Here is a 27,804-nt window from a genome sequence, read left to right as displayed (position 1 = left end):
ATTGGTTATGATAGACTGCTTGAAGCTGAACACAAATATAATTTCAGACTACCTGAATCACTTTGGAATTATGAGACACAAGAAATTAAGTTTTATTTAATATGTGTTTAATTGCATACTGGTGCAGATGTTTTTGCAATAGTTCAAAATGTTTTATCAAAAGCCAAAAATGCTTTGTTGATGATTTTCATTTGTACTCTGTGCCTGAGGCTTCTCACTTAAGTGTCCAACAATAATAAGCCAGTATTGTTGGATTCCAGATGCCCTGATAGAGTCACTCCATGACCGCAATGTCCTGGATGAAACATTTCACCATGTTCATCACTGGCATTGATAAGATTTGCAAGGGAATAGTCTAAATGGAAATGCAGAAAATGAATCTTTAGTGATATGTTGCACTTCTTGATTTGTATACTTGAAACATGTTACCAGCTAGTTGTACATACTTTGGTCCTCTGCAGTTGTCAAGAAAATTTTCAGCAACATCCTTGGATTCCTTCCATGTGATTTTTTTCAGTCCTACTAGAATCTGTTTGACCAACAAAAATGCCTTCCTTAATCATGGCATCAGTTATTCTGGGAATCATTCATCTCAAGTGTCAAAATCCTTCATGGAAATTTTTGTGCCTGGTGAAAGTAGATTCCATTCTTGTGGTCTTAAAACTAGTAATTATGCTTTTGGCTTTGACAAACCCAGGATAATTAACTGGATATGAAGGATTCAAAATCTGTATGAGTATCAGTGTAATTTTCCATTCTTGGCTCATGCATCATGGCATCTCTCTGTTTCTTCTACACCATGTCTCTAGTGATTTTTATCAGAGAAGACAGACATACTTATCAGATAGAAGTAGCAATGATCCATCTACTCCTGCCTTATCCTCAGGATAGCAAATGGCATTGACTTCCAAGTACTTCTGAGCCAAGCTATAAGATTGACAGCACATGTTGCACAACAGATGTGAGGAGCCCAGGCTTTGTCTTAATCACCTACTTACACCCAGAGTAGAGCTCATAGGGTTTCTTAAGAAGAGGTATCATGCTCCATCTTGCTCCGCCTATCGCCTGGCATTTCCCTCTTCTCTCCCCCAACCTTTTAATTCAGCTGTTAAGCTTTTTTTTCTCAGTCTTGATGAAGGCTTTCGGCATGAAATATCAACTACTTTTGGCACGTGATCCGCAACAATGAATATCAGTATCAATTGAGGTAAGTTTTTTAAAAACAATCGAACATTTATTACACTTTGCTCAATATTAATAAAAGATAAACAAACGAAAATCTTAACTGGAAGTAAACTGCTATGCAGCCATTTAACAAACCGCCACTCAGTACTAGTTCTTAAAGCGATAAATGCGAAAACAGTTCTTAAAGTGGTAAATTCAAACACAGTTCTTAGAATGGTAAGTTAGAAAGTCCAAGAGATTTGTACAGTCAATTAGGAGAGACTTTCCTGAAGTAAAGAATTCCTCGAAATCACAACATCACTGTCGATTCCAGCCGGATCCTGCCTTGTCCGCAGGATTCATTATGATGGAAATAAAATGGTTTAAAAGCACTGACCTTTCCCTCTGGATAATAGATCCTGCTCAGCTTTTTCTGCTGCTTTTAGCAGAGGCTGTCTCCTGCAGATAATCTTACTTGAACAAATTCAATAATGGTCGATTCTTTCAACCGTCGAACGACTCCTTCAGGATCCTGTCTTCACTCTCCAATACTACGGAAAAAGCAGCCAGCCCAACGCTGTTGTACCTTACAAAAGAGCGTAAAACTCTGTTTTAAATCAAAACTGCATCATAAGATTAATAAGCAGTAGAACGGAGTATCTGGTTGACGTTCTAACTGGAAAACTAACTGCATCACCCCAGGGGTCTCCTTTTATACCCGTGGTGAACATGTCATCACGTGACCTTACAACGGCGGGAAAATTGCATCAGGTGACCTCCAAAAGACCATTACATCATCCTCATAAGACAGTCACAAGATATCTATAAGGTATGTAACACTTTTTCCATAGTTGCTGCCTGGGCTGCTGACTTACTACAACATTTTGTGTGTGTCCTTCAATAATGAATTCTTTTAAGGTGAAAGGAGGAAAGATGATGCAAGAAGTCATCAACTTGATCTCCGTCCACACATTGTAACTAATTAGGGTTTTTACTGACACTTTGTAACACTGCTGGTGTGGTCCTAAAATCTTAAAATTGTCTTTCCAAATGCTGATGAGCCTTCTGCGGGGTGCTGTTTTCAGATATGTGTAGACAACTGGGCATCCGCAGTTGGTCAACTCCCTGACATTTTGACCCACCCATAATATTCAAATTGGGAGTTATACAGCATTTCTATCATTCCATGTGTACTAATCTTTAACTAATGTTTTAAGACTTTAACATCCTTTGTTGAACAAATCTTTTCATTTGTAAAACAATTTCTATTGATACCCTGGTTTCTCAAAGTATAATCTACGATTTTTTTTTGTTTTTTTTATTATGCAGCTTTGAACTCTTATCATCTGATGCACTTGCATGTTGAGAAAGCCTAGTGGTTAGATACAAAAGTATAACTGGCGATGTAGAATCATGGTATTTTGATAACATGTCATTAATGTCAAGTCCATTGGATCCTAGGCAAGTGCCTTTAAAAGCAAGGAGTAGAAATTTGTCTCTTTTTATTGTGAGATGATCCCGGACTTTGATTTTTATAATTTGGTAGCAATTCTTTTACCATCTACTAAAGAAGAGGCTTAGTTAAAATGCAGGGAATTTAATTCAAGTGAAGGGCTGATCTCCAAATAATGAACTTGCCTTTTCATTTTTTAAATCTTAAGTGCCACTCCAGCATTTTCTAAACTTCTGTGAACTTTTAAATCTATCTTGGATGCAATAACTTTTTCAATTTAAATATTAACATATTGTATCATATTTTGAAAGGAAAGATGGAATGTTTTCATTTGGGTTTTGAAGTTATCTAATACATTATGAGAATATCTTCTATACTGTGTCAGACAAGTGTTATGTTTCTTTTTCCTTACACAGGGCCGAGTAGTAGAGAATATTTCCAAAAGGTGTGGTGGCTTTTTACGGAAGCTTAGTTTGCGTGGATGCCTTGGCGTGGCAGACAACTCTTTAAGGTAAATTTGTATTTAGCAATTGCAAGTAATGTAAAACTATATTTCATAACTAGTGATACTTGGGAAATTTTGTATTGGCCAAGCAAACAAGCAGTAGGTAAAGGTGAAAAAGCATCATACGTAGGATTAATCTTAATTATTATTACATTTGATTAATAACATGAATTTTTGTTCAGGTATGTATGCTCAGCAAACATAGCTTTTGTTTTATTTTTCAAACATGTAATGATCTTTGAAGATTCCTAGGCAAATAATGTTCAGAATTTTGAACATAGCTATGTAATTATATAAGGGAGCTTTGGCCTGCAGATTAAGTCTTAGAGTAAAAGGATGAAGCTATTTTATTCTGTGAAATTATACATTTGTTACCAAAGAAAAGTAATTTGCCCATTTCAATTACAACTGTAAGGCATCTCGTGAATTTTTGGGTCTCAAATTATCTGTTTCCATTTCTCTTTATCCTTCCTGATTTTTCGCTCTTAAATTGATTAACTTTGAATTTTCTGCTTTTAATGCTCCTGATCAGAACCTATATTAATATTATTCACATATGTCATGAAATTTGTTGTATGTGACAGCGGTATATTGGAACACATAGAAATACTATAAACTATAAAAAGGGATACATATAAAACTAAAATAAATAATAGTTCCAAAAAGAGAGCAGAAATAGGTTCATGGGTTCACAAGCTGTTTGGTACTTTTCAACACAACCCTGCTTAAGGATGTGCTGGGGCTAGCCACAAGTGTTGCCATACGTTCAGGCCCCAACATAGCATGCCCACAAATGTCAGCAAAACAACACAAAACACAACAAATAACAAAACAACAACAGCAAATCAAGCCCCTTCCCTCCGTCCCACACATATGCGGACAGTCTTACAAACCTAAGGCAGGTCTCCAGGCCTCCTATGGACTCAAATTTACTAGATTTACAGTTAAAATTCTCTACCTTTCATTGTTGTAATTTGGAAAGCAAGTAGCTTTTCCCATAAGATTAAGAAAGTAGAAGACAAGATTCACAATTATAATACTGCAGGGAGTGGATGGTGGCTGATAACAGTGCTGGGAGGATAGCAGGCGACTAATCTATATTACGGTATAACCTTGGTATATAATAAAGCTGTTATTCTTTTGAGATTTTTGTGTAGTATAGTAGGACAAAAAAGGAGAGGATATTGAACATTGGTAAATATTGGTGCAGACTAGGAAAAGAGAATTTTGCTTGAGTAAAGCTCTGAGACTGTATTGTTACATGAATATCTGAAATCACTGATTACTGTACTCATAACTTAACAATTCTGTTTGAAGATTATGGTGTTATGAAATGACAAAAAGGAGGGAATGGGGGACTATTTCTGTATCTCTGAAGTCTTTATGAATTTATAACTATTGTAAAATATAGTGTGACGAAATGGAACCTGTGTTATTCCAGAGTGCTTTGCTGGTTTGTTGATGTGTTTGGATGGGAAGCTTGCAAGGGTATATGATTTATGGTAGTGTCACGTACCCCGTCACGGGTTAAAGAACCAGCAGAAATGGAAAACACTTTGGAATCCAATATTGCTATTAACTAATGGTAGTTAATATATATATAATTTATAAGTGTGGAAATATATGAAAACCAAGCTTCTTCAAGTCTAGGGGTAACTAGATAATCTTATGATGATGAGTAAAGTTCAGTTCAGTTCGTGGTATTGAGTTGAATAGTGATGGAGAGAGAGAGAGGGAGAGATTTGGGTCTTCAGGCGAGCTGACACCATCGATCTTCCCATTGTCCTCTGAAATCCTTTAGAAGTCACCTACTGTAACCACAACAAAGGGGACCATTTTTTTGTGATAGAATTATCAACCCAAGCGAGGGTTGGACACATGAATAATTCCCCACCGGTCACACTCTTTTCACACTGCAAGAGCCACTGATCGATCCACCTGATCGATCCTCCAAAACCCACCTTTTCTGTGGGCACAACAAAGCTCATTCAGTGTCCAAACCATGTGTCTGTAGGTCTAACAGCTGATCTTCTGTTTCTCTCACCGTGCTAAATACCAACTGTCTATCAAGCAGCTCCTCCCTTCTCTCTCTGTAAGAACTTGGAAGCTGCTAGTGTCCTTGCAAAAGTGTAAACAAACTCTGAGCAGTCTTCGCCTCTCTCTCTGTCTCTTTCTTTTTCTCTCTTTTTAACAAGGTGTCTGTGTTGAACAACCCTCTGTTTTTCCATGGCAACCCAAAAGCTGACAGCAGTAATCAGTGTCCTTGTAAAAGAGTAAACACGAGCTGAAAGGCAGACTCTGCCCCTCTGTCTCCCAGCAGAAATCCAAAAGTTAGTCTCAGTTCTTTCTTGTACCTTAAGCAAAAAGGAACCCCAGGGGTACATAACAGTAGAGTATGTGATCTATGGTAGGAAGTTACATGATTGAAAGCAAAAGAAAAACAAGACAGTTGTTAGTGGGGGAAGCCTCAGAAACAAATGGACTCATTAAAGACAAATGCAAGATAAAACAGAAATATTATTAAAGAATGAAGCGACATCTCTTCAAAGACATGAAGTTGATTGATTCCAGGACTCTGTAAATGTATAAAAACAAGGCCATAATATATAGGAGCAGAATTAGGCCTTATGACCCATTAAGTCTGCTCCACTATTTCATTATAACTGATCCACTTATCCTCTCAGCCCCAGTATTCTGCCTTCTCCCTCTAGGTGGTCTGTTCTGAGCTGTAAGGTTTGAGCTACCTACTGATGTCTTAACATATAGAGGTAGACTTACTTTGCAAGTAATAAATGCGCATATAATTTAATCCATTTTGAGTTTGTTGTTGTTTGTTACTGTATATTTAGAAAACCTAGCTGAACAGTGCACGACACTGGATTATCCCACATCTATTGATTTCCTTAACTTCAAAATCTATGTTCCATAACTCAGATTTTAATGACAGCTTTAGAGAGTTTCAGACTGAGAATTTTAAAGATTCCTTTCCTGGTGGGTAAAGGGATTTTTCATTGGTCTTGTACAATTGATCTTTTTTTCTTTTCCAATATTTTTATTAGTTTATACGTAGAAGAATACAGAGTACAAGAAAGTATATATAAAAGGTCAAAAAAGATTTTAAAAAACTACCAATTACATTATATCTATTCATAATAACTATCTCATTACCCTGTATTCATGTAAGTTAATCAAAAGTTAAATTGAAATATCCTAATTTATTACAAAGTAAGAGTCTGACCCCTCCCAAAGCTGTTTATTAAGGAGAAAAAAAAGCTAAAGTACCTTCTCATATAATAAAAATTAATACTAGCCAACATCTAAATTTTAAAACTAATAAGGTTTTGAAAATTTTGGAAGTAATTCAGAAAAGATCCCCACAATGTTTGAAAGTCTCGACGAGATTCAGAAATTGAACAACGAATCTTGTCTAAATCTAATTGAGCATGAGTAGGAGGAAAAACGTCTTTCCATTTAAACAAAAGCACCCTCCTAGCTATAAGAGAGCTAAAGGCCAAAATATGTAAATCAGTTGTCTTCAACTTGATATCTTGTCCTGCAACAATACCAAATAGGGCCGTCAGATGGTTAGGCTTAAAATTGACTTTGAAAAGTAAAGAAAAATTTTGAAAAACTTCCTTTCAATATTTTTCAAGACTCGGACAAGTCCAAAACATATGAATTAATGAAGCTTCTCCATTATTACATCTGTCACAGTAAGGAGATATATTCAAATAAAAACACGACAGCTTATCCTTAGTCATATGAGCTCTATGTACCTTAAATTGTATTAGAGAATGGCGAGCACATAACGATGAAGTATTAACTAGTTTAAAAATTTCATTCCAAGTTTCCTCAGATATTGATTCTGTAAATCTTGTTCCCAGAGATTCCTAATTTGTCTAAAGCAGGGGTGTCGAACTCATTTTAGGTCACGGGCAGATTGGGCAAAATGCGACTTCGTGTGGGCCGGATCATTTGTGCATGTGCGTATGTACGGGCGCGTGCTCCCACAGCTTTCGTTGCCTTCATTTTTTCAACCTGCTGTCATGTGTCTCAGTCTCTGCTATAAGTACAAAGTGTTTCCCTTTAGGAATTTTGTTTCTTATGAAGAAGATTGCCTAGCAAGCATCATTTTTATGATCGGTATTAACTTACAGTTGTAGGCTACAAGAAAGTTGTGATGAGAGTTGTGATGAAAGTTGTGAAAGTTGGCTAAGATTGTTTTGGGAGCCACAACCTTTCCAATAATAAACCATTTGAAATCAAACATTAGCGGACGCAAATGTAGACCTAACAAAACAAGTTGTATACAACTGCACCTAATTTTTATTAGCCTACTTCCAGCAATCAACCTCAGACAATGAACACAGTGAGCCTCTAATTTTTATTGAAGTGATCACATTTACAATAATAGAATAGTCAGAGAATGAATGAATCACAATATTATGACACTCAATATTTTATAATGCATTTTGCTTACATGTCGCAGTTCATCGAACAGTGTCACTCATTTTTCACTTGCTGCTTCCAGACACCTGACGTCTCTTGGCTTTAACCAGCCTGTCGACATCAGGGACCAATTTCTGGGCAGTTGTGATTTTCATAATGTCATTTGGATGTCTATGTGTCAGCTGCGAGCATAGTTTGGATTTGTTAATGTTCATTATGGAGAATGCCTGCTCACAGAGATATGTTGTTCCAATCATGCAAAGGATCTTTGAGGCAAAGTCTGTCATCTTGGGGTACATCAGTCCCAGGTATTGATAGAATGAATCCAGACCCACAGTCTCAAATTTATATTTCAAAGCTGAGTTACACTGAATTTCAATTAGTTCCATTTGGAGTTCCTCCGGCACATCTGATGCTGCGTTGATGGCAAACGGCGAGCAAAATAGTGAGAATTCCTTCTCGAGCTGAGTGAAGACTCGGAAACGATTCTGAAACTCACTTTTCAGCCGTGATATTTTGACCTTGTACCTGTCCATGTTGTCATTATTCCCATGAGCGACACACACAGACTGCAAAGAGGGGAAATGAGCTGGGTTCCTCCGGGTTAGTTGCATCTCCCACAGGCCTAATTTGAAAGGCACGAATGCAGGAATGTAGTATTCCATAACAAGTTTGTTGCGGCCTTGCATGTTAACACTAAGCACATTTAAGTGCTCTGTTATATCCACCAAAAATGTAAGATCATGAAGCCAGTCTGGGTCATCCAACTCTGCCACTGGCTTCCCTTTCTCGTTAATGGGTAGTCCAATTTCCACACGTAATTGAAAAAATTGTTTTGAGCACAACCCCTCTGCTCAACCAGCGGACTTCAGTGTGGTAGGGTAGGCCATGTTCAATATTACTTTAGGACAAAAGAGTATCAAATTGCCGATGGTTGAGCCCCTTGGTTCTATTAAAATTAACCATTTTGATTACTACATCCATGATTGTCCATTTTCAGGCTGCTGCTACACAACTGCACCTCTACACAACTCCTACCCCACTATCCCCTTATAATACAATGAAAATTCCAGAACTCCTGCTCTGGATTCTCCGTCTGAACTTTCTCTCTGAGTTTCACAACAACACCTGCTTTTTTCCCGACCATGGACGGTGCACCATCAATTACCACGCTGACAGCGTGACTCCAGTCAACCCCCAGTCTGTCCAAGGCCTTGACGAGGCTGGAGAAAATGTCGTTCGCCGTTGTGGAGTTTGTCATGGGCACCATCTCCACAACCTCCTCCGTGACAGTCAAAGATGCATCAACACCACGAATAAATATTCCCAATTAAGCTACATCAGTCACGTTGGTGCTCTCAACAATTGCAACAGAGAAGGCAATAAATGACTTCACTTTGTCATCTAGTTGACTGTTCAAATCTCCTGCAAGATCCCCGATTCTCTCTGCCCTGGTACTTCTTGACAAGCTGATATTACCAAAAGCCTGTCTCTTCTCAGGGCATACCAGCTCAGCCGCCGTCAGCATGCATGTTTTGATGAATTCTCCCCCCGCCCCGACTATGGCTTCGACGCAGCAGCTATTTTGTTGGCAATAACATAGCTGGCCTTGACAGCTCCATCATGAGTCTCTTGACTTTTGGTGAACACTGATTGCTGTTTTTTCAGAGCTGCTTCAAGCTCGTTTACCTTTTGCATTCTGAGTCATCCTGCGCACTTGTCATATTTTTCTCTGTGTGACATCTCATAGTGTCATTTGACATTGTACTCTTTTGCCACAGCCACTTGTTGCGAGCACATCAGACACACAGGTGTGCCATTGACCTCACAGAAGAAAAAACAATCTTTCCAATTATCGTTAAATATCCCACCTTCCAGGTCAACTTTTCTTTTCTTGGAAAGCATTTTGAACCACAGCAGCAAACAGTCGCAGCCTTGCTACAGGTGTTACTTTCCTGAGTACTCTGTGTGTTTATACTGTGTCTGATGATGTGGGGTCCTAGTGGTCTTCAGTGCAGGGTGGTAGGTGCTTATGCACAGCGGGTTGTTAACTGCCGCCTATTGTTTTCTAAGTACACACAAGCTGCCGGCGCAGCAGACAGCACAGACAGCGGTGGGAGAGAGAGCGGCTGCCATACAGATACATAATAAATCGTCATGAATATACTTTTTTTTCCCTAAATCATCCTGTGGGCCGGTAGTATGACACCCTTCACGGGCCGCATCCAGCCCATGTGCCGGTAGTTTGACACCCCTTGGTCTAAAGGAATATTCCTTGTCTCCAGTAACATACCATAAATATTAGATATTGAACCATTATGAAAAGGTGTCAAATTAAAAATTACGTCTAGTAAGTTTTTATCTGAGCTTATAGGAAATGTGTATAATTGAAAGGCTCTAATTTGTAGATATCTAAAAAAATGAGTTTTGGGTAAGCTGTATTTAGCTGACAGTTGCTCAAATGACAAAAAGATTTCCTCCTACAAACAGATCCCAAAAACATTTATTACCCAACCTGTCCCATTCTTTAAAAACTAAATCAGTCATGGAGGGTTTAAAGAAAAAATTAGAATAAATGGGACTTCTAGTTTACTTACAATTAAGGAAGTAAGGACCCAAGAAGAGAAATAATAGAAAATTTATTAACGGAGTTAGCTTCTAAAGAAACCCATACCGGACAGTCTACATGATTAGTATAATACAGCCAAAACATAAGATAACGTATATTAACTGCCCAGTAATAAAACCTAAAATTAGGTAAAGCTAAACCTCCAGACTTTTTAGATTTTTGAAGATAAAATTTATTTAAACGAGGACATTTATTTTCCCATATATGGGAGGATAAATAGAATCAAGAGAGTCAAAAAAGGATTTAGGAATAAAATTGGGTAAAGCCTGAAAAAGATGTATAAATTTAAGTAGAATATTCATTTTAATAGAATTAATTCGTCCAATCAACGATATTGAAAGAGGTGACCAATTTAATGATAATCCTTTTTACATGATTCAATAAAGTAATAAAGTTTTCTTTAAACAGGTGTTTGTAATTCTTAGTGATTGTTACACCCAAATAAATAAATTGATTCCTTACGATTTTAAAAGGGAGATTGGTATTAATTGATACCAAATTATTTAAAGGAAATAATTTACTCTTATGTAGGTTCAATTTGTATCCTGAAAACCGGCTAAAACAGAAGAGTAAAGGAAGTACGCAAGGTAAAGAGATCTCAACATTAGAAATAAAAGGTAATATATCATCAGCGTAAAGCGAGATTTTGTGAGTAATACCTCTCCTTAAAATACCACAGATATCATTAGATTCTCGAAAAGCAATGGCAAGGGGTTGTAAAGCTAGATCAAACAGCAAATGACTCAACAGACAGCCTTGTCTAATTCCGCAGTGAAGTTTAAATAGTTTGGAATTTTGAAAATTAGTAAGAACCCGAGCATAAGGAGATAGATAAAGTAATTTAATCCATTGAATAAAATCTGGTCCAAAATTAAATTTTTCTAAGGTTTTAAATAAATAATTCTATTCAGCCCGATCGAAGGACTTCTCAGCATCTAAGGATATCACACATTCCGATATCTCCTGAGAAGGAGAGTAAGTAACATTTATTACATGGCGTATATTAAAATGGGAATGTCGGTTTTTAATAAATCCAATCTGATCATCAGAAATAATAGGAAGTAAAATATTCTGAATCCTACAAGCCAGAACTTTAGAAAGAATTTTAGTATCAACATTGAGTAATGAAATTGGCCTATACGAAGGGTATTCAGTTGGGTCCCTGTTCTTTTTTAGGATAAGCTTCATAAAAAGATTGAGGCAAACTACCCAATTTGAAAGAATCCAAAAAGACTAAGTGTAACTGCGGTACAATTAATGAAGAAAAAGCCTTATAAAATTCTCCAGAAAATCCATCTGTACTCCGAATGTAATAAATGTATAGCCTCGGCGATTTCCTCATAAGAAATAGGTTGATCTATCTGTTTGCAATTACCTGCAGAAAGTGCTGCGATGTTTAATTGATCTAGAAAATTATTCATTACAATATTATCTTTAGGAGAATCAAAACTATAAAGATTAGAATAGAGTTCTCTAGAGGTATCATTTATTTCAGAGTGAACAGTTGTCCTATCATCATTAGTTTTGCAAATTTCTTTAATTTGTCGTTTAACTACAGAAGTTTTTAATTGGTTGGCCAATATGTTGCCTGATTTATCTCCATGAATGTAAAATAGAGTTTCATCTTTAAGAAGTTGAGTATCAATTGGATATGTTAAAAGTAGATCATATTTAGTTTTAAATTCTTTTATATAAAACAGGATCTGGAGCTATAGAATATTTTTGATCTAATTGTTTCAATTGATTGGCTAATTCAGTTCTTTCTTTATTAGCTTTATTTTTAACACTCGCAGTATAAGAAATAATTTGTCCTCTAATATAGGCCTTGAAAGTATCCCATACAATAAGATTAGAAATCTCTTCCTTTTTATTCTCTTCAGAAAACAAAGTAAAATGCCTCTCTAGAAATTTTTTAAATTCCTTACCAGATAACTAAGTTGTATTAAAACACCAAAATCTGTTTGTTTGAGGAAGACCGTTTGAGGAAGACCAGGGAGATTTAAAGATAGAAATCAGGAGCATGATCTGAGACAGCAATCTCTTTATTTTCACAGAAATTAACTGATGAATCATTTGACTGTCAATAAAAAAATGATCAATCTTTTAATATGTATGATGAACATGGGGGGAAAAAATGAGTACTCCCTATCTAAAGGATGTAAACAATGCCAAACATCAACAATACTATAGTTCTATAAAAAAGATTGAATAAACAAAGCTGATTTATTAAGAAACACTGGTTTAGAAGATGATCGATCTAAAATTGGGTCTAGCCAACAATTAAAATCTCCTCCCATCACCAAAGATTAAAGATTCAGATCTGGTAAAAATGAAAAAAAAAAACACTTAAAAGAATTCTGGATCATCTACATTTGAGACATACACATTGGCAAATACTATTAATTTTTATTTAGTTTTTCTGAAGCTATAACAAAACGTCCATTAGTATCAGACACTATTTTATGTTGGACAAAGGGAAGTGTGTTATCTATAAGAATCAAAACTCCTCTAGATTTGGCCTGAAATGAAGAATGAAAACAAAAGTCCATTCCAACGGCTAAAAAACGTATATTGTCAAATTTGCGTATGTGAGTTTCTTGTAAGAAAATAATAGGGACCTTAAATTTCCTAATATAAGCAAAGTCTTATTAAGTTTAACTGGGTGATTTAACCCTTTCACGTTAAAACTAAGTAAATTAATAGTTTGGTCCATTTTTAATATTATTTAAAGGAAGAGTTGAAATGTAAGTTAAAACCAACCCATAAACCTTGAGCAATGGTAACCAAGCAACAAGTTGGCTAAAAATTCAAAAACAACTTCTGAGGAAAAAAAACATATCCCCGCCCACCTCCCAAAGAAAGAAAACCAACCAATAGAATGTCAGCATCTAAAACTATGGACAACCCCCCAAAAAACCTGTTGATCGTTCCAATTCGTTTCAAAGTTATTTATATTCCAACCCAGACTAAACAATATCCAAACAAGAAATTCAATTCTCATATATCAAATATGCAGTATTAAAAAATACAAAAGGAGGGCCAGCTGGTGGTGCAACGACATCGGTGCCAGAGGTTCCCGGGTTCGAAACTAGTCGGGTCCACTCCCGGGTACGCTTTCCATCCGTGCCGGGTTGAGTGTCGAGATCACAACTCGACCTCATAAAATAAAGGGGAACTACTGGGAAAATATCTGTGTGAGAAGTGGCGTGCCACACAGTCTCTCTCTTGCTCCGTGCCTTGTAAACCATAAAAAGGACAAAATCACGAACGCATGCACAGACACTCAGACATGCATGCATGCACACGCACAGTCTCACATGCACTCAGGCACACGCTAAAAAAAATACAAAAGGAAATTAGTTACAAAGGTTTACCAAGAGTAAAAGATATAATGATTCATACAGAAAGACATTAAACATTTAATCTTAAATCTTCATGAAAAAACAAATTAATCAGTTAGCCTTCAAATTAAAAATATCTTTGTGCTTCAGTATTCAGATGAAACCATTTAAAGGATCCTTCTGTGATAAGATTCTCAGTCAAACTGGGTAGCCAAGGGATGGGTTAAAAAAATTCCAACGAAGCTTGTTGAAACGTAGGACGTTCCTGCACAACCTCAAGTGAATAATCTTCGAGAATCTTAATATTCCACCCTATAACCAATCATGTCCCTTCGACAGGATTTGTGAATTACAAGGTTCTCATTTAATCTTGTGTCTTCATGTCAGGATGAATTAAACAGCTAGCCTTCAGATTTTAAAAGCCCTTGTGCTTCAACAGTCAAACAGAACCATTCAAGATTCAAGATTCAAGATTCAAAAAACTTTATTGTCATTCTAACCGTACATCAGCTCTGCAGAGCCAAATGAGACAGCGTTTCTCAGGAGCAGTGTAATCATAACATAACAAACGCAACACTAAATAATAAACATAACAATAAATAGTAAAACACAACAGCCACATGTCAGTTAAAATCAAGTTATAAATGTCCATTGCAAATTAAAAGTGTCCAAAGCAGAGTCAGGTAGAGCAGCTATTTAGCAGTCTGACTGCCTGTGGGAGGAAGCTGTTTAGTAGCCTTGTGGTTTTAGTTTTGATGCTCCTGTAACGTTTGCCTGATGGAAGAACAAACAGTTCATGGAGAGGGTGTGAGGGGTCTTTAATGATGTACCGTGTCTTCTGGAGGCATTGACTCTGAAAGAGGTCTTGGACAGAAGGTAGGGAGACCCCAATAACTTTCTCTGCTCCCCTAACCACCCTCTGCAAGGCTTTTTTGTCGACAGCACTGCAGCTGGAGTACCAGGTTGTGATGCAAAAGGTCAGCACACTCTCAACCACGCCTCTGTAGAATGTAATTAAGATGTTAGTGGGGAGTGATCTTGTTTAAGTTGGACCGGTTTCACAATCCCAGTGGTGTTCCTGGACCAGGTGAGATTGTCCGAGATCTGCACCCCAAGGAACTTGATGTTTTCCAGTCTCTCCACTGTGGAGCCGCTGATGCTGAGGGGTGTGTGTTCAGGCTGAGACCGTATGAAATCGATGATCATCTCCTTGGTTTTGGTAACATTAAGCATCAAGTTGTTATCCCTGCACCAGCTCTCTAGGTGTTTGACCTCCTCCCTGTACATTGTTTCATCATTTTTGCTGATGAGCCCCACCACTGTGGTATCATCTGCAAATTTAATGATCAGGTTCTCCTTGAACCTGGCTGCACAGTCATGTGTTAGCAGTGTAAACAGCAATGGGCTAAGCACACAGCCTTGTGGAGATCCAGTGCTCCCGTGATGGAGTCAGAGATGTTCCTGCCAACACGGACTGATTGTGGTCTCTCTGTCAAGAAATCCAGAATCCAGCGACACATGGCACATGACACAAAGATCTATTTTTAAGTGTGATTCTGAGTCGGGCTGGGTAGTGAAGGGAAGGCATGAGACCCTTATTAAGAAGCTCGAACATAACACGTTCCTGTATAACCTCAGGCGAATAATTTTCGACATTCTAATCTTGCGACCATTATAGTCAATCATGCCTCTTCGACGAGATTCGCGAATTGAGAGTTCCTTTGTTTCAAAGTCCTGGAAAGAGATTGTTACTGATCTTGGTCTCTGACCCTTAGGAGGTCTAAACACAGGAGATCTGTGAACTCCATCAATCATAGGGACAGCCATCAAAATCTCCAGAAATAATTCTTGCAAAAAGTTTGCAAAAAATTCCATAGGATTATTACCTCCCATTAGTTCTTCGAGACCCAGAACTTATAGGTTGTTTCTTCTCTTCTATTTTCTAGGTTGATAACCTTCTGTCTTAACTTTCCGTTGGACTTCGATTGCTTTTCACAAAGCTTTTGCAATTTCAGCCATTTTCGTTTCCAGCGACGACAAAATTTCTTCATTATTTTGTAAATGTTTATCGTGTTCATTAAGAGTTTGTTGAATAGTTTCCAATTTACCATCTATTTGTTTAAATTCAGAACTGAATTGTTGAAACTTCTCAGAGGCTTCTTGTGTATGACTTTGCAGCAAATCCATAATAGAATCCAAAGAAGCAGGGAAATCATCCACTTTAGTACCACTAGCTCTCCTTGTGTGTGTAATGAAAGAATATCACACTTAAAAAGTAAGTTTGAAGACAGATTGGAAATAGTAAGATAATTAGAGTTGGAGCATCAGTAGATTGCTGATACTCCATCAGCCACCACCAAGAAATCTGATCTTTTTTTAAGAATGACTTAATACTAGATACCCTAGCCAAAGAAAACACATCAGTACTGTATCAGCTTTTCCAAACCCCATTAGAAATTTTTATTAATTTCACCTAGATACCTCTCATTATTTTCAATTTAAGAATATAGTACTAGAGTGCCTAATCCCCATTATATGAAAAATCAAGCTAGTAGAACTTTGTTGTATCATCTCTTTCATGAAGACCAGGCCCTGCACACAAAATTCTAGATGTTGTCTCTCTAGATCCCGATATTCTGCACGGCACCTCAAATTCTCAGTAAGGATTCTTTCTCAATATAGTTAGAATACAATTTGCTTCTTTAATCCCCTTTTTTTCTGCTTGATAACTTACAAGTGATTTGCAAACATTCATAGAATCTTCTAAAGTTAGACTGCTTGTCTAACATTTCTACCGAAACAGGCAATTTTACATTTTGTTTTTGAATTACTCTGCAGCCGTATCTTTGCATATTCATTTAATTTGTCAACAGCACCACAAGGACCTGCTTACATTGCCCTTTGGCTTTATACAAAATTAGATATATTACACATAATCAACAGGAATTCTGCAGATGCTGGAAATTCAAGCAACATACATCAAAGTTGCTGGTGAACGCAGCAGGCCAAGCAGCATCTCTAGGAACAGGTGCAGTCGACGTTTCAGGCCGAGACCCTTCGTATTACACATAATACCTTCATCCAAATAAATGATATAGAGCAGGAACAACACAGATCTCTGTTGTGTCCTATCTCAAACCAAAAGTTGCGTTAGAGCCAACCCTCAAACCGTTAAGTACATTATTCACAAACCCTACTGCTCAAGTCTTGTTCAGTACACTCACAGTGCATTTTTATCGAAGACTTCATGCATCACATTCATTAGTATATCATTATCTATTGGATGGTGAACTTGAAAGTAACAATAGACCAATTAGTCCTTTCTGCCTGTTCACCACTCAATATTTAATTTCTCTTACATTTCTGTATTTCACAATATAACTTCCCTAATATCTGTTTTCACAAGCCTAATCCGTTAACTATTTCTTTCCTTTTTAACCTCCTATAAACGCTGGGCATTTCTTCCTAGATGCTCATTCTTCTAACCCTTATCAGTGTCGTAACTCTCTTCTGTTTAATTCTGAAAAGCTCTTCATAGCCATAATTGGACAATTTATCCTAGGTTTTGATTTAACCATAAAAGGGAATATGCACTTCTGTACCTAATAAAGTGGCCTGTGAGTGTATGTTTATGATTTTCTGCTATTGTAGTCCATCTATTTCAAGGAGGTTGGATTGTGCATTCAGATTTGCCCTATTGCACACAACTGTGTTACTGTTGACTTCCTGTCAGCTTGAATCAGTCGGTCTTTTCTCCTCTGACCTCTTTCACAGTCTTCGTCCACAGAACTGCTGGTCATAGGATGGTTTTGTTTACGCACCATTTCTCTGTAAACTGTAGAGACTTATGGGTAAAAATCCCAATAGATCACTGGTTTCTGAGAAACTCAGACCATGTTGCCTGGCATCAGCTATCATTCCACGGTCAAAGTCACTTAGATCACACTTCTTTCACAGTCTGGTCTGAACAACAACTGAACCTTTTGACCATATATAACCATATAACAATAACAGCACGGAAACCTGCCATCTCAGCCCTTCTAGTCCATGCCAAACACTTACTCTGGCCTAGTTCCACCAACCTGCACTCAGCCCATAAACCTCCATTCCTTTCCTGTCCATATACCTATTCAATTTAACTTTAAACGACAACATCGAACCTGCCTCAACCACTTCTGCTGGAAGCTCGTTCCACACAGCTACCACTCTCTGAGTAAAGAAGTTCCCCCTCATGTTACCCTTAAACTTTTGCCCTCTAACTCTCAACTCATGATCTCTTGTTTGAATCTCCTCCATTCTCAGTAGAAAAAGCCTATCCACGTCAATTCTATCAATCCCTCTCATAATTTTAAACACCTCTATCGTCCCCCCTCAACCTTCTACGCTCCAAAGATTAAAGACCTAAATTGTGCAACCTTTCTGTGTAACTTAGGAGATGAAACCCAGGTAACATTTTAGTAAACCTCCTCTGTCAATTTTATTGACATCTTTCCTATAATTTGGTGACCAGAACTGTACACAATGCTCCAAATTTGGCCTTACCAATGCCTTATACAATTTCAACATTACATCCCAACTCCTATACTCAATGCTCTGATTAATAAAGTCCAGCATACCAAAAGCTTTCTTCACCACCCTATCCAGATGAGATTTCACCTTCAGGGAACTATGCACCATTATGCACCTAGATCCCTCTGTTCTACAGCATTCTTCAATGCCCTACCATTTACCTATTTTGATTAGTTCTACTAAAATGTAGCACCTCACCTGTTTTCAGCATTAAACTCCATCTGCCATCTGTCAGCCCACTCTTCTAACTGGCCTTAATCTCTCTGCAAGCTTTGAAAACCTACTTCATTATCCACAACGCCACCTATCCTAGTATCATAGAAGAAACCATAGAAAAACTACAGCACAGAAACAGGCCTTTTTGGCCCTTCTTGGCTGTGCCGAACCATTTTCTGCCTAGTCGAACTGACCTGCAAATGGACCATATCCCTCCATACACCTCCCATCCATGCATCTGTTCAATTGATTCTTAAATGGTAAAAAAGAACCTGCATTTACCACCTCGTCTGGCAGCTCATTCCATACTCCCACTGCTCTCTGTGTAAAGAAGCCCCCACCAATGTTCCCTTTAAACTTTTTCCCCTTCACCCTTAACCTATGTCCTCTGTTTTTGTTTCTCCCCTTGCCTCAGTAGAAAAAGCTTGCTTGCATTCACTCTATCTATACCCATCATAATTTTATATACCTCTATCAAATCTCCCCTCATTCTTCTACGCTCCAGGGAATAAAGTCCTAACCTATTCAACCTTTCTCTGTAACTGAGTTTCTCAAGTCCCAGCAACATCCTTGTAAACCTTCTCTGCACTCTTTCAACCTTATTTATATCCTTTCTGTAATTTGGTGACCAAAACTGAACACAATACTCCAGATTCAGCCTCACCAATGCCTTATACAACCTCATCATAACATCCAGCTCTTATACTCAATACTTTGATTAATAAAGGCCAATGTACCAAAAGCTCTCTTTATGACCCTATCTACCTGTGGCGCCACTTTTAGGGAATTTTATATCTGTATTCCCAGATCCCTCTGTTCTACTGCACTCCTCAGTGCCTTACCATTTACCCTGTATGTTCTACCTTGGTTTGTCCTTCCAAAGTGCAGTACCTCACACTTGTCTGTATTAAACTCCATCTGCCATTTTTCAGCCCATTTTTCCAGCTGGTCCAAATCCCTCTGCAAGCTTTGAAAACCTTCCTCACTGTCTACTACACCTCCAGTCTTTGTATCATCAGCAAATTTGCTGATCCAATTTACCACATTATCATCCAGATCATTGATATTCATGACAAATAACAATGGACCCAACACTGATCCCTGTGGCACACCACTAGTCACAGGCCTCCACTCTGAGAAGCAATTCTCTACTACCACTCTTTGGCTTCTTCCGTTGAGCCAATGTCTAATCCAATTTATCATCTCTCCGTGTATACCTAGCGACTGAATTTTCCCAACTAACCTCCTATGTGGGACCTTGTCAAAGGCCTTACTGAAGTCCATGTAGACAACATCCGCTGCCTTCCCTTCAATCCACTTTCCTGGTAACCTCCTCAAAAAACTACAATAGGTAGGTCAAACATGACCTACCACGCACAAAGCCATTTTGACTCTCCCTAATAATTCCCTGTCTATCCAAATGCTTGTAAACTCTGTCTCTTAGTACTCCCTCCAATAACTTACCCACTACCGACATCAAACTTACCGGCCTATAATTTCCCGGATTACTTTTTGATCCTTTTTTAAACAACGGAACAACATGAGCCATTCTCCAATCCTCCGGCACCTCACCCGTAGACACCATCATTTTAACTATATCTGCCAGGGCCCCTGCAATTTCAACACTACTCTCCTACATTGTCCGAGGGAATACCCTGTTAGGTCCTTGGAATTTATCCACTTCAATTTGCCTCAAGATAGCAAGCACCTCCTCCTTTTCAATCTGTACAGTTTCCATGATCTCACTATTGCTTCCCTTAATTCCATAGCCTTTATGTCAGTTTCCTTAGTAAATACAGACGCAAAAAACCCATTTAAGATCGCCCCCATTTTGTTTGGTTTCGCACATAGCCGACCACTCTGATCTTCAAGAGGACCAATTTTATCCCTTACAATCCTTTTGCACATAATATACCTGTAAAAGCTCTTTGGATTACCCTTCACTTTGACTGCCAGGGCAACCTCATGTCTTCTTTTCGTCCTCCCGATTTCCTTCTTAAGTATTTTCTTGCACTTTTTATACTCCTCAAGCACCTTATTTACATCCTGTTTCCTATACATGTCATACAACTCTCTCCTCTTCTTTATCGGAGTTCCAATATCCCTTGACAACCAAGGTTCCTTATTCCTATTCACTATGCCTTTAATCCTGACAGGAACATACAAGCTCTGCACTCTCAAAATTTCTCCTTTGACGGCTTCCCACTTACCGATCGCATCCTTGCCAGAGAACAACCTGTCCCAATCCACACTTTTTAGATCCTTTCTCATTTCTTCAAATTTGCCCTTCTTCCCGTTTGGAACCTCAACCCTAGGACCAGATCTATCTTTATCCATGATCAAGTTGAAACTAATGGAGTTATGATCACTGGAACCAAAGTTCTCCCCTACATACACTTCCGTCACTTGTCCTAACTCATTTCCTAATAGGAGATCTAATATTGCATCCTCTCTAGTTGGTACCTCTATATATTGATTTAGAAAACTTTCCTGAACACATTTTACAAAATCTAACCTATCTAGACCCCTAACAGTATGGGAGTCCCAATCAATATGTGGAAAATTAAAATCCCCTACCATCACAACTTCATGTTTCCTGCAGTTGCCTGCTATCTCTCTGCAGATTTTCTCCTCCAATTCTCGCTGACTATTGGGTGGTCTATAATACAACCCCACTAATGTGGCCATACCTTTCCTGTTTCTCAGCTCCACCCATAAGGACTCAGTAGACAAGCCATCTAATCTGTCCTGCCTGAGTCTGCTGTAACATTTTCCCTGACAAGCAATGCTACCCCGCCCCCCCCAACTTTCACTCCTCTGCCTCGATCACATCTGAAACATCAGAACCCTGGAATATTAAGCTGCCAGTCCTGCCCCTCCTGTATCCAAGTTTCACTAATTGCTACAACATCATAATTCCACGTGTCAATCCACACCCTCAACTCGTCCGCCTTCCCCGCAATACTCCTAGCATTGAAATATATACACCTCAGAAAATATTTACCACCACTCACAACCTTTCTATTTGCGGTTTTGCTTGAATTTTTAACATCATTTATTTTCACCCCAGCCCCACTGTCAGCTCTGGCACTCTGGTTCCCATCCCCCTGCAATTCTAGTTTAAAACCTCCCCAATAGCACTAACAAACCTCCCTGAAAGGATATTGGTCCCCTTGTAGTTGAAGTGCAACCCGTCTCTCTTGTACAGGTCCCAATGATCCTGAAATCTGAAACCCTGCCCCCTACACCAGTTCCTCACCCACTTGTTCATCCTCCACAGCTTCCTTTTCTTTTACCCTCACTGGCACCTAGCACAGGTAGCAATCCTGAGATTACCACCCTCGAGGTACTGCTTTTCAACTTCCTACCAAGCTCTCTATACTCACTCTCCAGGACCTCCTCACTCTTCCTTGCTATGTCATTGGTACCGATGTTCACCACGACATCTGGCTAATCACCCTCCCACTTCAGAATGACATGCAATTGATCAGAGACATTCTTGACCCTGCACCCGGGAGGCAACAAACCATCCTGGATTCTCTGTCAGGACCACAGAACCTCCTATCTGCACTTCTAACTATCGAGTCCCCTATCACTACCGCTCTCCTCTTTTTCCACCCTCCCTTCTACACTGCAGAACTAGACTCAGTGCCAGAGATCCGGCTACTGCAGCTAGTCCCAGGTAAGTCATCCCCCCAACAGTATCCAATGCGGTATACTTGTTGTTGAGGGGAATGGCCACAGGGGAACCCTGCTCTGCCTGACCTTTCCCCTTCCCTCACGTGACAGTGACCCAATTTCCTGTGCTGTGCTCCTTTGGCGTAACTACTTCCCTGTAGCTACTATCTGTAATCTCCTGATTCTCCTGAATGATCCGGAGGCCATCCAGCTCCTGCTCCAGTTCCCTAAAGTGGTTTGTTAGGAGCTGCAGCTGGATGCACTTCTTGCAGGTGTCGTTGTCAAGGACACCGGAGGGCTCCCTGACTTCCCACATCCTGTAAGAGAAGCATTCCAACATCCTGCCTGGAATTCTCTCTACTCTAAACAAACTGGACAAAAAACTTACCAGAATCTACCCTGGCCTCTGCCTGTTGAGCCAAAGCCATTCCACTCTGCTCCCTCTCACTCCGCTGCCCACTGTATATGGTGGTCTGTTTTTATACCTTGGCGCACTATGTCACGCGCCAGCGCAGTGCAGACCCTTCTCCCCGAGCAGTGTTTATTAAAAAAAGACTTCTTGTACCCAATTTCTTCATTCCCTTCCTCTCAGCTGCTTGCTTCAACTGAAACACGAACCGTTGAAAATTCCTCTTTTTAAACCTTGGCTTCTACTGAAACCTCTGCATACTGACTAATCCAATTTACCACCCCATCATCCAGATCATTAATGTATATGACAAACAACATTGGACCCAGTACAGATCCTTGAGGCATACTGCTACACACCGTCCTCCATTCTGACATACAGTTATCCACCACTACTCTCACCCGTCTCCCATCTAGCCAGTGCTGAATCCATTTTACTGCTTCGATATTAATGCCTAACGATAGAACCTTCCTAACTAACCTTTCGTGTGGAACCTTGTTAATGGCCTTACTGAAGTCCATATAGACAACATCTACCGCTTTACCCTCATCAACTTTCCTAGTAACCTCGTCAAAAAATTCAATAAGATTTGTCAAACATGACCTTCCATGCACGAATCCATGTTGACTGTTCCTAATCAGACCCTGTCTATCTAGAGAATTATATATACCATCTCTGAGAATACTTTCCATCAATTCACCCACCACTGACGTCAAACTCACAGGCCAATAATTGCCCAGGTTTACTCCTAGAACCTTTTTTAAACAATGGAATAACATGAGCAATACGCCAATCCTCCGGCACCATCCCTGTTTCTATTGACATTTGAAATATTTCTGTCAGAGCCCCTGCTATTTCCACACTAACCTCCCTCAAGGTCCTAGGGAATATCTTGTCCGGACCCGGAGACTTATCTGCTTTTATATTCCTTAAAAGCACCAGTACTTCCTCTTCTTTAATTGTCATACTTTCCGTAACTACCCTTCTTGTTCTCTTTACCTTACACAATTCAATATCCTTCTCCTTGGTGAATACCGAAGAAAAGATATTGTTCAAAATCTCCCCCATCTCTTTTGGCTCTGCAGATAGCTGTCCACTCTGATTCTCCAAGGGACCAATTTTATCCCTCACTATCCTCTTGCCACTAACATAACTGTAGAAACCCTTTGGATTTATTTTCACCTCTCTTGCCAAAGCAGCCTTGTATCTTCTTTTAGCTTTTCTAATTTCTTTCTTGAGATTCTTTTTACATTCTTTATATTCCTCGAGCATCTTGTTATCTCCAAGCTGCCTATGTTTATTGAAGATCCCTCTCTTTTTCCAAACCAAGTTTCCAATATCCCTTGATAACCTTGGCTCTCTCAAACTTTTAACCTTTCCTTTCAACCTAACAGGAACATAAAGATCCTGTACCCTCAAAATTTCACCTTTAAATGATCTCCATTTCTCTATTACATCCTACCCATAAAACAAATTGTTCCAATCCACTCCTTCTAAATCCCTTCGCATCTCTTCAAAGTTAGCCTTTCTCCAATCAAAACTCTCTACCCTGGGTCCAGCCCTATCCTTCTCCATAATTACACTGAAACTAATGGTATTGTGATCACTGAACCCGAAGTGCTCCCCAACACATATCTGCGTCACCTGCCCTATCTCAATCCCTAACAAGAGATCCAACACTGCCCCTTCTCTAGTTGGTACCTCTATGTATTGCTCCAAAAAACTATCTTGTACACATTTGACAAACTCCAAACCATCTATCCCCTTTACAGAATGGGCTTCCCAGTCTATGTGTGGAAAGTTAAAATCTCCCACAATCACAACATAGAAACATAGAAACCTAGAAAATAGGTGCAGGAGTAGGCCATTCGGCCCTTTGAGCCTGCACTGCCATTCAGTATGATCATGGCTGATCATCCAGCTCAGAACCCTGCACCAGTCTTCCCTCCATACCCCCTGATCCCTTTAGCCACAAGGGCCATATCTAACTTCCTCTTAAATATAACCAGTGAACTGGCCTCAACTGTTTCCTGTGGCAGAGAATTCCACAGATTCACCACTCTCTGTGTGAAGAAGTTTTTCCTAATCTCAGTTCTAAAAGGCTTCCCCTTTATCCTCAAACTGTGACCCCTCGTTCTGGACTTCACCAACATCGGGAACAATCTTCCTGCATCTAGCCTGTCCAATCCCTTCAGGATTTTATATGTTTCAATCAGATCCCCCCTCAATCTTCTAAATTACAATGAGTATAAGCCTAGTTCATCCAGTCTTTCATCATATGAAAGTCCTGCCATCCCAGGAATCAATCTGGTGAACCTTCTTTGTACTCCCTCTATGGTAAGGATGTCTTTCCTCAGATTAGGGGACCAAACCTGCACACAATACTCCAGGTGTGGTCTCACCAAGGCCTTGTACAACTGCAGTAGTACCTCCCTGCTCCTGTACTCGAATCCTCTCGCTATAAATGCCAGCATACCATTCGCCTTTTTCACCGCCTGCTGTACCTGCATGCCCACTTTCAATGACTGGTGTATAATGACACCCAGGTCTCGTTGCACCTCCCCTTTTCCTAATCGGCCACCATTCAGATAATAATCTGTTTTCCTGTTTTTGCCACCAAAGTGGATAATTTCACATTTATCCACATTAAATTGCACCCGCCATGAATTTGCCCACTCACCTAACCTATCCAAGTCACCCTGCATCCTCTTAGCATCCTCCTCACAGCTAACACTGCCGCCCAGCTTCGTGTCATCTGCAAACTTGGAGATGCTGCATTTAATTCCCTCATCCAAGTCATTAATATATATTGTAAACAACTGGGGTCCCAGCACTGAGCCTTGCGGTACCCCGCTAGTCACTGCCTGCCATTCTGAAAAGGTCCCGTTTATTCCCACTCTTTGCTTCCTGTCTGCCAACCAACTCTCTATCCACATCAATACCTTACCCCCAATACCGTGTGCTTTAAGTTTGCACACTAATCTCCTGTGTGGGACCTTGTCAAAAGCCTTTTGAAAATCCAAATATACCACATCCACTGGTTCTACCCTATCCACTCTACTAGTTACATCCTCAAAAAATTCTATGAGATTCGTCAGACATGATTTTCCTTTCACAATTCCATGCTGACTTGTCCAATGATATCACCGCTTTCCAAATGTGCTGTTATCACATCTTTGATAACTGACTCTAGCAGTTTCCCCACCACCGATGTTAGGCTAACCGGTCTATAATTCCGCGGTTTCTCTCTCCCTCCGTTTTCAAAAAGTGGGGTTACATTAGCCACCCTCCAATCCTCAGGAACTAGTCCAGAATCTAAAGAGTTTTGAAAAATTATCACTAATGCATCCACTATTTCTTGGGCTACTTCCTTAAGCACTCTGGGATGCAGACCATCTGGCGCTGGGGATTTATCCGCCTTTAATCCCTTCAATTTACCTAACACCCTACTAACATGTATTTCCCTCTGTTCCTCCATCTCACTGGACCCGCTGTCCGCTACTATTTCCGGAAGATTATTTATGTTCTCCTTAGTGAAGACAGAACCAAAGTAATTATTCAATTGGTCTGCCATGTCCTTGCTCCCCATAATCAATTCACCTGTTTCTGTCTGTAGGGGACCTACATTTGTCTTAACTAATCTTTTTCTTTTCACATATCTGTAAAAGCTTTTACAGACAGTTTTTATGTTCCCTGCCAGTTTTCTCTCATAATCTTTTTTCCCTTTCCTAATTAAGCCCTTTGTCCTCCTCTGCTGAACTCTGAATTTCTCCCAGTCCTCAGGTGAGCCACTTTTTCTGGCTAATTTGTATGCTTCTTCTTTGGAATTGATACTATCCCTAATTTCCCTTGTCAGCCACGGGTGCACTACCTTCCTTGATTTATTCTTTTGCCAAACTGGGATGAACAAGTGTTGTAGTTCATCCATGCAATGTTTAAATGCTTGCCATTGCATATCCACCATCAACCCTTTAAGTGTCATTTGCCAGTCTATCTTAGCTAATTCACATCTCCTACCTTCAAAGTTACCCTTCTTTAGTTCAGAGCCTTTGTTTCTGAATTAACTATGTCACGCTCCATCTTAATGAAGAATTCCACCATATTATGGTCACTCTTACCCAAGGGGCCTCTCATGACAAGATTGCTAATTAACCCTTCCTCATTGCTCAATACCCAGTCCAGAATAGCCTGCTCTCTAGTTGGTTCCTCGACATGTTGATTCAAAAAACTATCCAGCATACATTCCAAGAAATCCTCTTCCTCAGCACCCTTACCAATTTGGTTCACCCAGTCTACATGTACATTGAAGTCACCCATTATAACTGCTGTTCCTATTGCACACATTTCTAATTTCCTGTTTAATACCATCCCCAACCTCACTATTACTGTTAGGTGGCCTGTACACAACTCCCACTAGCGTTTTCTGCCCCTTAGTGTTATGCAGCTCTACCCATATCGATTCCACATCTTCCCGGCTTATGTCCTTCCTTTCTATTGTGTTATCACCTCTCTAACCAGCAACGCCACCCCACCTCCTTTTCTTTCATGTCTATCCCTCCTGAATATTGAATATCCCTGAATGTTGATCTCCCATCCTTGGTCACCCTGGAGCCATGTCTCTGTGATCCGAATTATATCATATTCATTAATAACAATCTGCACTTTTAATTCCTCCACCTTGTTGCGAATGCTCCTTGCATTGACACACAAAGCCTTCAGGCGCTCTTTTAGAACTCTCTTAGCCCTTATACAATTATGTTGAAAAGTGGCCCTTTTTGATTTTTGCCCTGGATTTGCCAGCCTGCCACTTTTACTTATCTCCTTACTACTTTTGCTTCTACCCTCATTTTACACCCCTCTGTCTCTCTGCACTGGTTCCCATCCCCCTGTTGTGAACTAACCTCCTCTCACCTAGCCTCTTTAATTTGATTCCCACCCCCCAACCATTCTAGTTTAAAGTCACCTCAGTAGCCCTCGATAATCTCCCTGCCAGGATATTGGTCCCCCTAGGATTCAAGTGTAACCCATCCTTGCCGTACAGGTCATGCCTGCGCCAAAAGAGGTCCCAATGATCCAAAAACTTGAATCCCTGCCCCCTGCTCCAATCCTTCAGCCACGCATTTATCCTCCACCTCATTGCATTCCTACTCTCACTGTCGCGTGGCACAGGCAGTAATCCCAAGATTACTACCTTTGCGGTCCTTTTTCTCAACTCCCTTCCTAACTTCTTATATTCTCCTTTCAGGACCTCTTCCCTTTTCCTACCTATGTCATTGGTACCTATATGTACCACGACCTCTGGCTTCTCACCCTCCCACTTCAGGATGTCTTGGACACAATCAGAAATAGCCCAGACCCTGGCACCAGGGAGACAAACTACCATCTGGGTCT

The 27,804-nt window shown here is 39.6% G+C and overlaps 1 protein-coding gene across 1 annotated transcript in view; it reads left to right on the top strand.

Moving 5' to 3' along the window:
• Positions 1–27,804, top strand: part of LOC134341435 (F-box/LRR-repeat protein 20) — a 243,019-nt gene that overhangs the window by 142,773 nt on the left and 72,442 nt on the right. Inside the window, exon 4 of the mRNA XM_063039288.1 lies at positions 3,034–3,128. Coding sequence (XP_062895358.1) covers positions 3,034–3,128 — 95 coding nt within the window. The remainder of the gene's footprint in view (positions 1–3,033; positions 3,129–27,804) is intronic.

Source organism: Mobula hypostoma (assembly GCF_963921235.1).
Source record: "Mobula hypostoma chromosome Y unlocalized genomic scaffold, sMobHyp1.1 SUPER_Y_unloc_4, whole genome shotgun sequence".
NCBI lineage: Eukaryota > Metazoa > Chordata > Chondrichthyes > Myliobatiformes > Myliobatidae > Mobula > Mobula hypostoma.
This window is presented reverse-complemented; position numbering and strand designations above follow the sequence as displayed.